Below are 18,431 nucleotides of genomic sequence, written 5' to 3'. Positions count from 1 at the left end.
TAGATTTATCTTTAATTTAGCATTTTCAAGCGATTTACTAAAAAATTTTACTTAAAAATTTTTTTTTTTTTTCAATTTTTCCTCACATAATGGTTGCACCTCACTTTTTTTTTTCCATAAAATTTGGTAAAATTGCTGCGACGATTATGCGAGTAAATACGGTAATCAAAGATGTGAAGATATAACTAAAAGATATATCACTTTTGGTTTTGCTCCAGTCATAACGAACATGTATACTATTAATTGATACATTCATAGAAAAAAAAAGTGACTCTATTAAAATATTTTCTTCTCAAAGTTTTTTCCCCCTTTTTTTTTGCTGTGTTAAAAAGCGTATAGTTGGCATTTCATTCTAAAATGGTGGCAATTTCTAGTGTTTTGAGACATAAATAGCGGCATATATGTTTTCAGGGTATTGTTAAGTATGTATCTAATAAACCCCATGCTTTAAGAAAACTGCTTGAATGGCAATTAGTAAGAATGTACCTATATGAATTATTGAGTTAAAAAAAAATTTACATTCGAGTCTCGTTCAGTCATGTTCAATGAATTCGACTTTCAAGCAGAGTCGAGCTGAAGCTACAAGTTCAACCGGGCTCAAGTTTTTGAGTCTCGGCCCATCTCTATTGGACTGTTTTTGTGATGCAATTGGGTGGACCAAGACAATGCTTGATAAACTAGCTACTCCTTTACTCACCCACGATGTCAACAGAGTCCACACGGACTCAGCTTATGAAGAGCTAAATAGAAACAACACTAGTGTAGCGCTCACCTTCCTAATGTGTTCGGCGGGCTCGGGCGGCGGCACGGGGTGAACCGGGTGAACTGGGTGAACTGGGTGAACCGGGTGAACCGGGTGAACCGGGTGACTGGGCGGCACCCTCTCCTTGACCTTGCTCCTCTCCCGCTCGTGCTCGCGCTCTTCGCGCTCCAGCACCTTGGCCCGGGCCTGGTCCACCACCCACTCCTCCACGTTGAGGGGGGCCGTCTTGCGGGGGACCGACTCCGTCTCGGACAACACCATGGCCATCTCCATGTCCTCCTTCTTCCCGAAGTCCACGCACAGCTGCTTGGGGTTGGACACCGGCCACCGCACACCGTGCAGCGCGTGCCTCGTCTCCCTCGCTTCCGTCTCGCTCGAGTACTGCAACCAGCAATGAACATGTTCAGTTTTACAGAAAGGTATGTTTGGGAAAAATTTTCAAATTATACTTTTACAGAAAAAATAAATAAATAAATTTTATCAACTGTTTTATACAAACTAAACCAAATAAAACATACATTTTGTCTTTCTTTACCACCTACCTAACGGTCCACTTAACATTTGTGAGTTGGCTAGGATCCATGCTACCTTCTACCAACTGACAGGAACAAAAAATGGTTGCTTAAGCAGAACCTACCAATCTGCAGAAAATAAATTATTTTAATGTATAACACTTATCAACATATTTGAATTGTGTAAATCTACGTTGGTAATTGAAAAGAATGAATTTTTCTGGATAATCTTCCTACTCACATCTCAAATCAGCAACAAACCAATTTCTATCCTTTTCTTATTTTAAATTGGGCTTTAATGCCCCATCCATAGCAAGGTCATTGATGATCAAAGCCTGTAGTAAAGATCCACCCCAGCATTTGCCACGAGGGATTTCAGGGAAAACACGGAAAACTAAAATCAGGATGGCTAGACTGGGCTTCAAAACCAGGTTCTAGCAGGAATGTGAGGACAATGCCTTGCCACTGCACTTGTTCCAAAACCGTAACTTTTTAAATCCACCGAAAGAGTATCACCACCACAATAAAAATAAAAGGTATAGTCACCCCACCCTTATTTGAAGTGTTGGGGTTTAAAAATGATTTAAGTTAATAAATGTTCAAAAGCTATTTTATAAAAATGATATTGTATACAACACATATCTTTAATACAGCATAGGCATATAATTTACAATAACTACCTGTGTCAGTCAACTAATAGCTACCTTGTACATAATATGTTTCAAAGCAAGAAAGATGGAATTTTAGTATTATTGGATTAATACACCAACATAAAATACTTTCATATGTGTATAACACATACTTTAATTATTGTACCTGTAAAAATTAATAATAAAAAGAATCTCCTTTATAAAATAAGTACTAAAATATTTTCTATGGGCTATGGTTTAAAATGTACCATAGAACCATGAAGACGATATTCCAGCGACTCGTGTAACTTGATCCAAAGACTGATTTTTTCTTATTCTTCAACTGGTGATAAGAAAATCTCAGGTTCCCCCCCCCCCCCCCCAAAAAAAAAAATCTGGATGAAAAAAAATTATTTATTTTGTGTAGTTAATATTTTGGCAAAATGAGACCAGACAGCAGTCATCAAGTATGACTAACCAAAATGTTTGGCTTTAAAGAATTTCTTTTTTTTTTTTTTTTATTCTACGCTGATGAAAATTCTTTCCAACTTCTGCTTTCATAGCCTCTTGCAACCAGGATCCATTTCTCCCCCACTTCGTGCCATCTAGGATTAGGATTGTCTTCCTTCAGTGACATTATCTGTAAATCCTTACCACTTACGTCTTAACCATGCTGCTTCTTATATTCCTGTCTTCTTCCCTATACCCTGGACATCACACTTCATTTCTTACATACATTTTCCTCACCCCATTAATATCTTTTATCCTCTAAAAATATTTCCCTCTATGTCAATTCCACTGGTCCTTGTTTAAAGAGTATTTGCACTTTTCAGCTTCACATATGAAAATGTTCTAATCACCTTTTATAAATTTCCACTTTTGATTCAGCCTGTAAAAATATATTAATCCATATGGCATTCTGTTTCACGCAGCCAGATTAATGTAAAGCCTTATTTATTTGCTTACACAGCTGCATTTAAAACTTTGTTGTTTGTCAAGTAATTTCATAAGTTTCATTATTCTGTTGTGCTGTTATTTTAAACAAAGAATCAAAAGATTTTTCTTTTTTTTAAATGCTGGGATCAAAATTCTAGTTTTCCATTCTTCTGGTATTCAATACTCTGCCAAAACCTACTTGATTAATTTCATTGATTACATGTCCAGCTTCTTGTTGCCAGTTTGTTGGTGATGCTAGGTGGTGGAGCAAGTCATCTCTATTCAGCAACAGATTGTGTTATAACTGCCAGAGAAATTAGTTGAATTGAGAAGTCAAGTAAGGTTACATTTTCAGTTAGTTATTTTGAATTAAAACTTTTGAATCACAAGTCAATATGAATCTAGAATTAAAAATAGTTGGTAATAAGTGCACATTAGGTGGGATTAATAAATGGTTCAATTATGCAAACAACATTTTTGTATCTTTGCTATTCTGATTCCACATCAAAGATCTGGGATCCATTTTCTTGAATTTAAATATTACTCTTGATGTGTATAATTCATTGATCAATTCTTGATAGTTTTTATGTTTTTAATACCAGTATTCTCTAACTGTCTTAACTTTTCATTATAGAGTTTGTAATCTTAACTATGTTGCTTAGTTGTTTACATTAACTTTTCTGATACCCAGCAATTTATATTCTATTAGTTGTTTTAACTACTATTCAAACCTTATTTTTTTCCTTTTATCTTGTATACCATATGTACTTTCCAAGGGTCTGTGTTTTTCTTAATGTTAAATTTCAGTTTTCCACTTAAGATGAATTCTAGTTCACTGTACTGCATATTGCAAAATTATTTGTCACTTTTGAGTTGAAGTTGCTTGGTTTTAAAGAGGATCCTTTTCATTTTTATTAATTTTTTTCTTCCATAGACTATAAGAACTTTCCTTTATCCTCAGATTTTTAACTCATCTAATGAATAAATCATCACTATTTCTACTTCTGATTTTACTCTGGCCTTTTGAATAAAATTTTTATATCATAAATGGTCTCCCTGCTGCTATAATTTTTTTTGTCTTCCAAATACCTTTGATTCCTTTAATAGTTTCTTGATTTCCATTTGAGGATCATAGTACACACTTCAAAATCCCACTTCACCCCTATCTCTTCTTATTTCATAAATGAAATCACCACTGGTTGCCCTCCGGTGTGACTGATGGAGTACATGAAGTCAGAAGTTTCTTGCGCTCATTTGATGGCATGAAGTATGCTGCGTGAGGTCATGGAGGTCACGGGAGGAGGCAGAGAGGATAGCTTAGGATGGGAGATGGGAGCCGTCAAGCTACTCGGTCCACCCTCCAGCTCCCATGGGCCATGGAGGGCTTGTGGTGAGGTGAAGGACATTAAGGTAAGGACAGCGTTCAGCTCCAAACTTCTGGCAAATAATCGCACAAGCACATCCCAAGTTTGCTCCTGTTAACATGTTGAAATTCCTTAAACAGATGACGTCTTGCATAAGTCCAGAGAACAGCTCTGCTGTGAACAACACAGTGTTGCTGCTGCAACGTTGTAGCGTACAAAACAACAATTCTAGATGCTGTTCATCTACGAAACACAATGTTATAACAGCATTAGAACCACCAACTACATAAAATTAAAAGAGTAAAAAATTAAATGTTTTAGGCTGCAAGTCAAAGGATGCAATTTCATGATGTATCCATACACTACAACCTCTTTTTTAAGTGTTCATTTTAAACTTACAATGGGCACCTTTTTAAATTTTAATGCATTTGCAAAGGTCACTTTTTTGACAGCTCAAGAATTGTATACATTTGTTTCCCTTAATCTCTAAACAAGATTTAAAATAAAATGTATAATAGCATATTTAGTTTACCAACAGTTGAGCATTACATGCCCATGGGAATAATTTGTAATATTTTTATTGGTAAGCTTTCTTTGAATATAAATTTACAACCAGTTAATTTTATAACAAGGGAAGAAAAATTTACCTATCCAAGTATTAAGTATGATTATTGCTGCAATAACTGTTCAAAAATGTAATAAAACTATGACACTTACTTGCACATAGCATTTGGATTTGATGCCGTCAATCCAGAATCCACCTTCCACTATAGTTCCTGTTCTTGCCAACAGTTCTTTTAACTGATTCACGGTGAATGGACGCACGAGGTTGGTAATGAAAAGAATGTTGGACGTCTTGTGTCTGGGTGGGCTCGGAGAACGTTGCAAAGCACGAGCATCATCAGACACAAGTGATATTTTGCGAGTGACTGAAAGAAAATGGGAACCTTCCCAAACATGACTAGTTTTTTAATATGTTTTATTTGTCATTTACATCTCACAAAAGTTATAGATTAAAATAATTTTATTTTAGTATGTATGGTAATTTTGTCTTATTTGTCAATTACATCTCACAACAGTTCTCGATTATAATAATTTCATTTTAGTATGTATGGAAATTTAATCAGACTGACAGAATACTTTCATAACAGTTTTTAAATTTCATCTTTTATCACTCCTTTTTCTCATTTCATGCTAACTGGTGGTAGCAGAACCCACACAAAATGAACCTTTAACTACACACAATGTTTTCAAAGTCTACATACTACCTACAAGAGTTTAATTATAGTAGATTAAAAATTCACAAACAAAAAAAATTGTGATTTTGAAAAATAAACAGTTTTATGCTGACTACCATTGTCTTGAAAAGGCGAAAAAATAAAAAGTTTCCCTTTGCAGTTTTTGAAGAGTTTAGAAGTATGTAAAAATTGTACAATATTATTTCTGTGTATTTTTCCTGAGAAGATAAAATTCAGTAAGTACTCTGTCTCACCTCTATGGTCATTTGCTATGGAAACATTGATCATCTGTGGCTCCCTCACGGTGGGAGGAGGGACAACCGGTTTGTCCACAAGCCCCTCTTTCTTCTCCACCTCCACCACTCTACGTTTGGAGTGGTCGCTCTTCTCCCTGTGCTCCCTGTGCTCCCTGTGCTCCCTGTGTTTCCTGTCGTCGTCCAGAGTAAGCTGGACCTCAGACACTGGGACAGGCTTAGCATCCGGAATGATGTTCTGTGGAGCGGCACAGGCCACATTTCATAATGCACAAGTAACAAGAATGGCCAAAATGCAGCATTGTATTTGGCTTCAACATGTGATAGCTGTTTGTACTATTGAAGACAAACTATTCGCAAAACCAACCATAATGGTCGCAATTATTTACAACACACAGGGAAAAAATTATGTTCTAGATAGTAGTCAAAGTATATTAGAATATTTCAATAATTAGGAAAAAATAATAAATTTAAATTAATGGAAAAAAATTAAAACATAGAAGTTGCTAACAATTTTTTTTTTACAAAACTCATAGCCATAAACTTGAAACTGCAAATGTTCTGTTAGATAAGGAAAATTATATCACTCTACAAACATATGTTAAAAACACAAAAAAGTGAACAAAGAAATAAAGCCCCATAAGAAAAGTGATTAAAGTCACCTGTTTTTCGCAATGCGCGAAATTTTCGCCGAAATAGAACCTTTTTCGCGAAATTTGCTTATTTGCCAAAAAATCACAAAAAAGTAACAAAACGTATAGATTTGTGGCGATATATGTCGACCTTTTGCGATATATATCGAATTGTGTACCAATGATCGATATTTACGTAACTACTAACTATTGGTTGTTACGAAGTTACAATCAATGTTTCGATGTCGCGTTGGTAGAAAACAAATTAAAGTAGAAAGTGATGTTCTGTTTACGGGATGCCTAAGATGTACATCAAGTTCTGTCCCTGTCCGAACATGCCCGAATATTCACCTTTGGCCAACCTCGGGTTTATTTATATATATTTATATTTCTCTGTTTATTTTAATGTAGCTATACTAACCTAACTAACCGTCTATAGTGTTTTAAAGTGTTTTAATGTAACTAACCTAACCAACCACTTTTAATATTTGAATTCATTTTTCCTGCGCAAAAATAAAACAAATCCCTAGGTTGGCCGAAGGTGAATATTCTGGCGTGTTCGGGCAGGGACAGAACTTGATGTACATCTTAGGCTTCCCTCTGTTTACTTGCTTCTCGCGCGTATTGGAGTAGGTTATCTTTTGAGCGCTATAGTATAGATTATTAAAGAACAGTGACCGTAAAATTGTATGTTGATTACTGACAGTTAAGTTCACGTTCGTAAAAAATGGTTGTCACAGTATACGACCGTGCTAAAGAATTCGTGCATGAGGGATTTTATGTTTTTGACAAATTCAACAAAACTTTAATGTGTAAGTTTCGTAATGTCCGAATTGAGTGGGCAAGAAAAAATATGCGTGTGAAGATATTCATGGGAGTGTCACCCATAAAAAGAATAATGCGTTAGCACTGGAAATGAATGAAGTGGGCCCATCGTCAGGAATAAAACAAGTTTCGCTCACTGACATGGTATCCCGGGCAACAAAAGTCAAAGTTGACAAACAAGAATTTGTTTTGTCTACTGTTCGCGCATTCATGGGCGTGAATATCTCGTTGGAAAAAATTGTTCACCCGAAATTACGAGATTGGATGAACAAGTTTATAGAAGGTGGTATTGGTATTATGCTTCTGTTTATTCTATAAGAAAATATGTCACTCTTTTCTGTCATTCAATTTTCGATAAATAAGTTTCTGCATGCGATATATTTTCAATGATGCACAATCCTGAAACCCTCAAAAAATTAAAATAGTCCTTTAACCTAACTTAATATAACAAATGCAAAACATACTTTTTTTTTAAATTACATTTCTTGCTTGATAAAGTGTGTGCCCATTTTAGAACAACTAGCTTCAAACCAGTATCTTGAAGCATATAGTGTGTTCAGAGATACTGTTAAAAAAGAAGCTGAGAGTGGGATTGATGTAGATGTTTTGAATATTTTGTTGTCATTGAAGTGTGATTTTCAGTGTTTTGTTGAGTGTGCTGTAAAGGCTTTGTGGATTCCCATTAGCAATGTGAACTGTGAAAGATGATTCTCGTCTTATGGAAACATGTCAGACAAATGAACCCGCATCACAGCAGAAAATATGGAATTAATGGCTGCATGGCTTTCCCATCAAGCTAGATAGCAGTAGTCAATATTTCTGGCAAAATCTCAAGCCAAAACATTTTTTTATATGGAGAGCATTTCCAATTAAAAATATATGAACAGTTTTTTTCCAAAGTGCATTTTCAATTTTTAAAACTTATTACTTAACAAAACTGCTGAAAAGCGCCAAAAAACAGTTTTAGAAATGACAAAAAAATTACCGAAATTCACTTTAAAATCGATGATAAATACACCGAAATCAACAAGAAAAAATTACGAAATTTGTCTTTACTTTTCATCGTAAACAGGTGACTCTAAATATGATAATAAAGTGGTGTATGCAATACAAATTTTTTTTTCATTGTTGGAAATATTTTATTAATTTATCTTTGTGTTTAGTATTGGAACTATGGTCTTGTGTAACAGAACATGGAAGAAGAAAGAAAAAAAATTGATTATAAATATTTCCTTTAATTTTACTTTTATTTTTAACAAAAACAACAAAACAAAAAAAGTGGTAAAAATTGACATCCAACAAATTTGGTCACGTAAAGGCTGTTAAGTGCCGGCGCTATGATAATTTGACAAAGTAAATTAATCATTTTCATTATCTAAGAATTGTTTGGTAATTTGAAAAAAGTATGCACCAGTATGGCATGGTAAAATTAATTAAGTCATCGCTACAAGGTCATTTTAGGCAAATACGATAAATTACCTTCAAAAAATCATTTGAAATGGAAAACGTTTTCTTTAAGGTGCGAGATGTTCTGGTTGTCCCCCAGCGCCTTTTCTTAACTTGCATCGGTGGCTCAGAGACAATTTCTGTAAAAAAAAATGAAACTTCAAAAACTATGCTATTTCAGGAAGCACCCATAATTATCAGTACACTCTACGCCCCAGTGGCTACAGAGCTACTTGTTTCTGGCTACTCCAGACATATATAGACATGTGTACAAGATCCTGCTTAGCTCTAATCTTGCTTCTTTGACCTACTACATCATAAGTACCACCCAAAGAGAGGCAGACACCACTTACACTATGCTGCAATCTCAAATATAATATACTTTTTTTAAATATAGCCACACCTGAACTAGATACCAGAAAACTTGACCCTGTACGAAACATTGGAGGCACCTTGTCTTTGCCTAATATTTTTCCACACGTAATACTATCATTATTCCAACATCCTTTCAAAACTATAAACTGTATAGCTTGATTTCATTGTGAAGGGACTAGTAATCAAGATGAGATGATAGGACTACGCGTGTGGAAAAGTGGCAAGGCCAACGAGAATTAAGAGTTGCTGGAAGACAAGCATGACTTGTACAGATTCTCAGGCAGAATTCTCGTCGAAACAGACACAAGAGTTGACCACTTATCGCTTATCTCTGCCAGGTGACCTGTTGGCATCAAAGATGCGAGGGGAGTATTAGCATTAGTGGATTGACACAGACACAACTGCTCACTACTGCCAAATTCTCTGTGCTCTCCCTGGTTTTCTTGCCCCACTAAACATATCTTCCTTGTTTCATCAATCCGTTTTGATGGACAGATAATTAAAATGTGTGTCACAAAAACATAATATGTTTAACTAATGTTTTTCTGCACAGCACCTATAATTAGTTTGCAATTTTATCAATTGCAACACCACCATGCAATTAAAACTGCCAGTTTTAAAAAGCAAAGACGATACTTGATATCTTTGAAATTATACATTTTTGGTTGTAAGCAGGTGAATGATTACCAATATTTGATCATGCTTCAAATAAATAAACTCCTGATAGTACGTTAAAGGCAAACACTAGTACGAAAAATAACTAATACAGTCTGGTAATATACTGTTAGTTTATATATATTTTCTATTTGATTCCCTAACACCAGAGCCTTGCATGGGGCAGCATCCACTCCGACAGAGACCAGCTACTTGTTGCAGACCCCCTCCCCCCAGGCACAGATCCATGCACCCGCTGATGCAACTGTTATGCCACAGACAAGAGCAGATATATGTTGAACTGAGCCACTAAATAAACTTTGCAGACAATCATCACAAAGTGGTGTATATTTCAAAGGCATCCTGCCACCAGTGTTGTTAAAAGTACTCAGAAAAAGTAATTGGGCTAATTACAATTACTGTGGTGATAATGTAACTAATTACAAGTAAAAATTACTTTACATAGAAGTAATCAGTAAAATTACAATTACTTTCCGCTACCATTTTAAAACTGACCTACGATTCAATTTTTTTACACTTTGTTACATTAATAAACATACAGACATATATGTTTTGTTAAAAAAATGATTTCATGTAATGATTAAATTTATTATCTTTAATTAAATGAATAATATTTGAGGACAAACTTGCTTCAATAACATCAAAAGACTTCATACAAGTAGCTACCTGTAATAAAAGTAACACTCTTTAAATTTTGGAATTGACCTTACAAAACAATTGCATTTTAAAGTTCTCATCATATAGATTCCCTCTCTTGATGGCAAAAACATCTTTACCAAAACTAAAAAGATGCTCAACGGGAGCACTTGACGGCAGTGATGTGTTAAATTTTAAAAATGCAGATTTTAGGATAGGGTAATGTTGGAGACACTGCAAGTCACTATGGCTGTTCATTTTTGATCATAGATGTTGTGCAAACGATCGTAGCACTACAAGCGTAAAATTATAAACTTTACTAATACAAAAGTGTATGATCTTCTTGTTCTTAACTGTATTCATTATACGTTCCGAAAATAAAAGTAACGGCAAGTAAATATAAAGTATCGATTACCTTAATGTATCGATTACAATTAATGTTATGTATTCCAATTACAAGTACAAATTACATTTTTTAAATGTAATTTGTTACAAGTATAAATTACTTGAAAAGTAATCGTTACAAGTAATCCGATTACTTGTAATTCGTTACTTAACAACACTGCCTGCCACCCATGACCACTAACACTACCTATACTAACAACTTCAGCCTTCATATTATGTTGGATACAACTATACGTAGACTGCAGATGTTTCAACTATACTCAAAATGAGTTCATAGTTACAAAAAAAAACTAGGAATTATATTTACATTAACAAACTTAACAATTTACAAATACATTGTTGCATTTGCTTTAAGATATAATAGGTTTAAACAACATATTTGAAATTCAACAACTATGGACTCACCTCCTTCTTCTATAATTGATGAGACTGCATTCTCCTGAAAAAGTAATACAAAATAACTTAAACAATCATGAATGTTTTTAGAATGAGTTTACAAATAATCACTGAGAATATAAATGTTCTTACTTTATTCTCTTCATTTTTGGAAGCATCAACATCAGCATCAGCGCTGGCATCCTCTTTAGTCGAACTGTTGGACAAACCAGAGATATAAGTCCATTTCTCCCACAAAATAAACTAAAATACAGATATCTTACATGCTGTTAAACGACAGAGAAAAAAAGAATTAAAACATTGACCAATACAATAATTACTCTACATTGAAGGAAAATCAATGCTCAGAAAAATAGTGTTTGCATATAAATCAAAATAAATAAAAACGTTATTTATAAAAAGATGATTTTAAAGAATTTGTAATGTTATTTGTTCATAAATCACACTTACTGTGACCTCCTAAGTGCAATCCTGCGTATTTTTCGTCCAGGACTCTTAACTCTCTCTTCTTTCGGACTTGCACTTCTCTCCTTGTCCTCCATCTTAGCATGTGCATTACCAGTGGAATCTTTGCGGTCCAACCTCCTACTAGCAATGGGCTCACGGCTCAGCCTTCGATTCTTTACACCGGATGCACTGTTTTTCTCATCAAGTTTACTAACTTCAGATCTTTCTTCAGATTCACTTCGACTCTCCGATGACTCTCTACTACTACGATCTACCTTTACTCTGTTTTCACTACTGCTACTTAACTTCCGCACTTTCGCCCTTTCTTCTAATGATTTCCGGATCCTCAATTCTCTTTTCACTAAATCTTCACTATCTGGACTGTTCAAACTCATTGAACACTTCTCTTCTGGACTACTAATATTTTTTATTTCTTCTTTGCTTTCTTTTTCACTTATCTTTTCTTCATCAATTACTTTGTCTTTGCTTTCGATCTGTGATTTTTCTTCTGAAGATTCTCTGTCTTCCGAAGATCTTTTCTGAGCATGCCTCTTTAATAATTTTTTGTGCATCTCTTCTGTGTTTTCTTTTGACACTTTATCACAGCTATCTGATGAATCACTAGAGTCTTTTCTTGTAACCCTGGCTACTGGGGATTCTCTGACTTTAAGTGTATCATCTGAGGAATCATCCGACAAAGCTGATATCTTCTCTTTTTCTTTATCTACAATCTTAAGCTTTTCTTCAGATATAGTTACATCCACATGCTCCTCAGCTAATGATTCTTGTTCTTTTGGGCTTTCGGACTCTTTGGAGCAAGGTTCTCTTGAATCAATTAGCTCTGAAACTTTTGGAACATCTTCAATAATTTCACTAAGTATACTGTTGTGTTTCGGTGAATCAATTTTGTTTGAACTACCGGCAGGTCCATTTTCTAATGCTGTTAAACTTTCCGCATCCATTGTTTCGCGGTCAGGGGGTAAACTTATCTCACACAATTCAATGTTTACAATTTGCTGATTTGAATTGGTTAAATCATCACATGTCACTTCCACTTCTGATAACTTTGCCTTTTCAGTACTGCCATCTTCTTCTACCTCTTCTTTTTTATCATGTTCAACTTTAGTTTCAGGTATGACTATCAATTTATCTTCTGGAGTTAATACTGCACTTGCAGGCTCTGGAACTCCACCTAAAGAATCTACAGATGGCCCAGCATCTTCTATTGACTCATGTACTGATTCGTTATCTTCTATTGTCTCCAATTTATTCTTTTGTACAGAACTTTCTACATCCTTTTCAGAATCATCTACTTCATCCATTTTATCTTTATTTGAATTCTGACTGCTGCTGGAATGTCTGCTGACACTGTAACAAAAAAAAAAAAAATACACAGTATTTTTCCAGTCATTACTAATTCAACTTTTAACTTATAATATGAGAAAACACATCACAAAGTATGTAAATGGAAAAATATGAACATTCATTTTACTGTAGTTCCATAGAAGTATTTTATGAAAGCATACATGAAACTTCTAACAATTTCAATAAAATATGCAGATTGGTCTACATATATATATTAGTTATTTAAAATAAATGACAGCTGGTAGAACAGTACATATGTGCAGCAAAATCAAATGATTTTTAGAATAATTTACAATTAAAGATATCTGAAGAAAAAAAAACTCTACTGATAATACCATAACTGAAGAGAAGTAGCTCAGTATATTTTCCTGATTTTGGTATAATAGATTCTTTATTTAGACCTTATGATCCAACTGACATTTTATGATAAGCCTACTGACTTGATTTCTGTAGTTTGTTGACTGTTTTATGTTACGCCCACCTCAAAACTTTCTAAACTGTTGGTTGGCATTCACATATTTATAAAGAAATTAATAAGTAAATGTTTTCTGTGAGCCCTATAGTTGTAGGCAAAGTTAAATTACTCCAAATTTCTCAAGTGTCACGCAAAATCAAAACATAAAATAACTCCAAACTAAATTTTACTTAAAACTTTAAACATAAGTCAATTTATTCATCTATGGAAAATCTATACTTAAGATGTAGCAACAGTTTTTAATTTATTAAAAGCACTGACACTATTAAAACTTCAGTGTTTAAAGCAAAATATATAACCTTTTATGCAAAAAAATTTGTAACTGAGATATTACATTAATGAAACACAATTAATTCTCTTGAAAAATGACTAAGTAAAAATTCACGTGAAAACAGCAAAACCAAGGTCTAATTTCTCACCGTTTCTTCCTGCGAGGACTCAACTGCTCGGGCAGTTCGGCGGGACGGACAATACACAGCTTAAGCTTGTTGGGTTCCCCGCCCTCTGAACTTTTCACCTGCCACACGGGCGTCTTGCTGTCCTTGTGCTTGTCTGCAGAGGCAGGATCCACCTGAACAAGATGCCAACAGATATCACAGACTGCCAACACAAAATTGCACAATACTCTTCAAAGTACACTTAACCCTTAACCATTAATAGCCACATAACAATAATTATTTTATTTCAAACATAGTCTAAGTTTTAGTCACAGTTTATAATGCCAGGTTTAGTCACTGCTTACGACGTTCTGTATTCAGAAGGCACTGCCAACACTGATTACTTAAGTCATGCTTAATTAGCAACTGTGTAATTTACACATGGGCCAACAGAGCCTAAAAGTTATAATAGGGTCATGAAGCATAAGGTGAATCTGAGGCCAGGTAAATGTTATCCTGTAGTTTTTGTCAGTCATTACTTATTTTAAATACACCAAAGTTAAAATTACATTTGTGCGCTTGTAATAATGACACTGAAAAAAAAAAAATTTTATGAAAAGGTTACATAATTCCTAAATTACAGCACAATGGCTCGTTTTCAAACATTGTCATTTTCACAAAATTTTTAGTGTCATTGCATAATGTTTTGAAATGTATATGCCAAATCATGCAATTCCATTAACAAACGATGAAATGAGTTTTGGGGGTTCTTACCTCCAGGAAGAAAATTAAATTTTAGCTAAAAAACCTTTTAAAATAAGTTTGTTCACACAAAATTCCAGTGCTTAAGGTTTACATCATTCTTTGGGGGGGGGGGGGGGGGGGGGGGATTTATGCATAATATTACATAATATTTTAATTTTTCCTTTGCTGATTAACGCCTATGTTTTACGCTGAAAACCTAAAGAGGGGATGGCTTGCAACAATCATAGTCTTCAAGTAATAATCTCCTTTATCCTGGCAGAGATGTACTATCTATCTGAACCACTTTAAATACTGAGCTTGTGATTTCCCAATTTGTGAACTGGTACAATTCAGTTCCGTTGCAATAAGCAATTACTTGTTTAGCTATATTTATAAGCTAAGTGGTTATATAAGAAAACTATTCATGAACTGAAACAACATTAACTGTTACAAATTTGCATTTAATATGTAATGAAGCTCTAATTGCACACTTACTATTAGCTATAGTAGCATTTAATCCAGTAATTAGAATTTAATCAATATCATATTTAATTATTTACCTTAACAAATTATTACGTCCATTATAGCTTCAATTTCTATCCTTATAACAACACATAATTCTTACATTCAAAATGAAGTACACATTTGTGGCTTTTATTTGATATAACAACAGATTTTAAACTACATTCTATTGATAACAGTCGATTTATAAACAATCTGGTGTGTGTGTGTGTGTGTGTGTGTGTGTGTATATATATATATATATATATATATATATATATATATATATATATATATATGTGTGTGTATATATATATATATATATATATATATATATATATATATATATATATATAGAGAGAGAGAGAGAGAGAGAGAATTCATAAATCTGAAAACTACAAAGAGCTAACATGCTGCAAATATCATGCAACTCAAGAGCAGAAGATAAAAAACTACCAACTCTCATGGTGACATAGAAAATACGAAAGCTTTGTGAAGTGGTATGCCTGGTATGCTGGCATAGTGCAGAACATATCACAAAGAAAGTCAAGATCTGCACAGGTGCAGACAACACAGTCTTCCCCTATCCCCACACATGCCCTATAAAGTACCTAGGCCAAATGCCGCCGTACAGTATGGCACACACGACGAAACACTTGACTGCCGGCTGAAGTCGCATACTTGGAAGCAAGTATGAGATTAGATAACACTTTGAAAATATTACTTTTGTAACTTATATTTTGCAAGGAGATGCGAGAGTGTCTCTTATGATGCTATACTACTGATATTTATAGCAATGAATTCCTTGATAACCGAATGTTCTAAGTGCATGTTGTTTATGGGATTAAAAATTTCTGATTAACTTTTCCTTTTTGATTTTTATGTATTGTTCAACCTTTGCAATTTTTGCTGACCAAGCATCATTGTCATTAGTGCAGTTCAACCACAAAAATATTAAATAATTTTTACGCTAACCAAACAGATTTTTAGCACATCTGTGGTAAGAGTGAAAAAGTAAATTTTCTGGGATATACTTACCATGTGGTTTCAGCATCAATACCTATGAAGAGCATTAAATGTTCATCTGTATGAAACAGACATCTAAGTTCCTGACTTCGTTAACATGATGCCTTTGAATAGTTAAAGACTAATGGATGTTAACAAACAACAGTCATTAAGTTCTGCTAACTTCCAATGTTTTATTCTTGCTAATCTTATCTCATTACCACATAAAAATTAAAAAAATCACTTTTACGTTTAGTTCACCATGTGGATTCAATGCACACATACGTCTAAACTTTTAAGGGGCCCTCCCAGTCAGAGGTGGTTCTGTTAGTGAGGCGGGATGATAAGTGGAACATTCGCTAGTGCTCCTAGCGTGGCATTGCCTCTAAGTGCAAGGCTGCGAACTGGTGCTCACAAAGTCTTCTCATCGTGCATTGGGCAAAAATGATATTTGAGTGGTGACCATGACATTATATGTCATAGAAATAAAGATAATGGTGAAATGCTCATCCCTTGAGTGCTTTATAGCATCTCCACCAGAAATTTTATGCCTAAAAATTATTCTGAAAACACACATTTAAGTCATTTTCACTCTTCTAAAAGTAATTTTAAAAACTAAATCCGGAAACTGAACCTCAAAACACATTCAGATTCATGCTCAAGCACAGTATTTTAATACAATGAACGGCACTGAAGCCTAACTCGAGCAGACGTTTTCATGGATCAATATGTGCTTGCTCGAGCAAAAAACAAGCTTTGATTGTCACACACACACATTCCACAGTTGTCGTAGTACTATCGGTTGCAGCTAGATACCATGTGCTGTACTGTTTACATATGAAGCAGCTTTGAGCAAGCAGCATCGCGCTAGGGGAATTACCGGGTTTTGGTTGCAGTGGAAATAGCAAAAATATTGCGCGAGAAAGACCAATTTTATAAACAGGAAGAATTTTATGCTCCTTTTGGTTCAGAAGCTGACAACTGCAGTTCTGATTCTTTGTATGAACCATCATCTGAATATTCTGACACATCAGGTTTGTATGCAATTATTCCAAACCTACCAAATGTGTTTGAAACTTGTTTTAGTTTTGTCTAAATATGAATCATTTTTGTAAGTATCTTACCTGGGATTATTTTATTTTATATTACAGATGAAGGTTTTGCAAAAAGCAGGAAACAGAAGAGCAGTTTTTCTTCAGAAAAATGGCCTTTCACAGATCGTCCATCAAAGACACCTAATACTGATGACAGTTGTTAGTGTAATTTTTTTCAGTGAAATGAAAATATACATACATTAGCTCTGGGATCCTTACATGTAAATGTGATTGTCACTTTATTTTTTTAGACGAAATTCACATTGTGCAGCTGAGCAATGACACTAGACAAGACAACTCAGATGTTCCTGGCACAAGTAACAGTTCTGCAAATTACCCAGCGTTTATAAATGTTACTTTGTTGTGCCTTTGAATTTCTTTATGTGCTGGTAATCGTTTCCTTTCCATGTAAACACAAAAGTAAAGAGCTTATGCAAATAAAATAAATAACAGGAAATAAGATTTTCTTTTCAGATTCCAATACAAGAACACATTTACCAGCAAATGAAAAACCTGGAGCCAATTGCTGCCTGTTTTTGATGAAACATCTGGCATTCTCATTGACATCGATGAAACTTCAATGACCTTACCTGTTTTTTTCTCATTTTTGTGGCACAGACATCATAAAAAATACAAAGACTGAACCTAATTGATATGCAAATACCATGATTGACAAAATGAAAAACTGCAAAAAAATAAAAGCCAAATTCAATGTAACCGCATTGAACTACTTTCAAGCTTTGAGAAATTTATTACTTCTTTTACTATTATCATTCACATGTGCTATAGAAATCCAAGATAACAGATTAATGGTCTAATAACAGCATAATGCACCTTCCATTCCCTGGTCATCTCCTTAGCAGATACAGATTCTGGTCAAAATCATTCCATAAATTACAATTTTACTTACAAACTAAAAGGACAAAGAAATAACGATCTTCTCTATAAAGTCAGGCTATTTATCAATCATTTTGCCATTTCATGTTAGGCTTTTTATACATCATAGAAGCTGATTATTGATTAAGGAATGTGTCCTTTGAGTTTAAATTTAAAAAAAACCATAACTATGGTATAAACTTATATATTCTTTGTGACACATACAGAATATGACCTAAATTGTGATGTATATAATGGTAGTGCTGGAAGTGTGGAAAACTCTATTTAGAGTCTTATTCGGAGACTGTGTCAAGGTTATTTTGGTAAGGCACAAACAATGTACATGGACAAATTTTATATCAGTTCCTCATTATTCTGTAAGCTGTGGAATGAAAAGTCCCTGGCAGTGGGTACTGTACAAAAATACCTGCAAAGGCTTGTCAGCTGAACTAAAAAGCAAA

General features: G+C 34.3%; 1 protein-coding gene across 4 annotated transcripts in view; it reads right to left on the bottom strand.

Annotated features, from left to right (window-relative positions):
* LOC134546346 (apoptotic chromatin condensation inducer in the nucleus) overlaps positions 1-18,431 on the bottom strand; it is a 79,268-nt gene that overhangs the window by 48,107 nt on the left and 12,730 nt on the right. For 2 of the 4 annotated variants that reach the window (XR_010079142.1, XM_063389122.1), the window contains exons 3-10: positions 13,793-13,944; positions 11,537-12,901; positions 11,219-11,282; positions 11,096-11,129; positions 8,633-8,739; positions 5,697-5,934; positions 4,922-5,133; positions 773-1,144 (exon numbers count right to left, since the gene is read on the bottom strand). Coding sequence is in view for 2 of the 4 variants with exons in the window: in XM_063389122.1 (XP_063245192.1) it covers positions 773-1,144; positions 4,922-5,133; positions 5,697-5,934; positions 8,633-8,739; positions 11,096-11,129; positions 11,219-11,282; positions 11,537-12,901; positions 13,793-13,944 (2,544 nt within the window). In the remaining 2 variants the exon portion in view is untranslated. Of the gene's footprint in view, positions 1-772; positions 1,145-4,921; positions 5,152-5,696; positions 5,935-8,632; positions 8,740-11,095; positions 11,130-11,218; positions 11,283-11,536; positions 12,902-13,792; positions 13,945-18,431 lie in introns of all 4 variants that reach the window. The other 2 variants (XR_010079141.1, XM_063389121.1) reach the window with 1 other exon arrangement.

Source organism: Bacillus rossius, chromosome 1 (assembly GCF_032445375.1).
Source record: "Bacillus rossius redtenbacheri isolate Brsri chromosome 1, Brsri_v3, whole genome shotgun sequence".
NCBI classification, from domain to species: Eukaryota; Metazoa; Arthropoda; class Insecta; order Phasmatodea; family Bacillidae; genus Bacillus; species Bacillus rossius.
The sequence above is the reverse complement of the archived record's forward strand: the minus strand, read 5'-3'. Positions and strand labels throughout refer to the sequence as shown.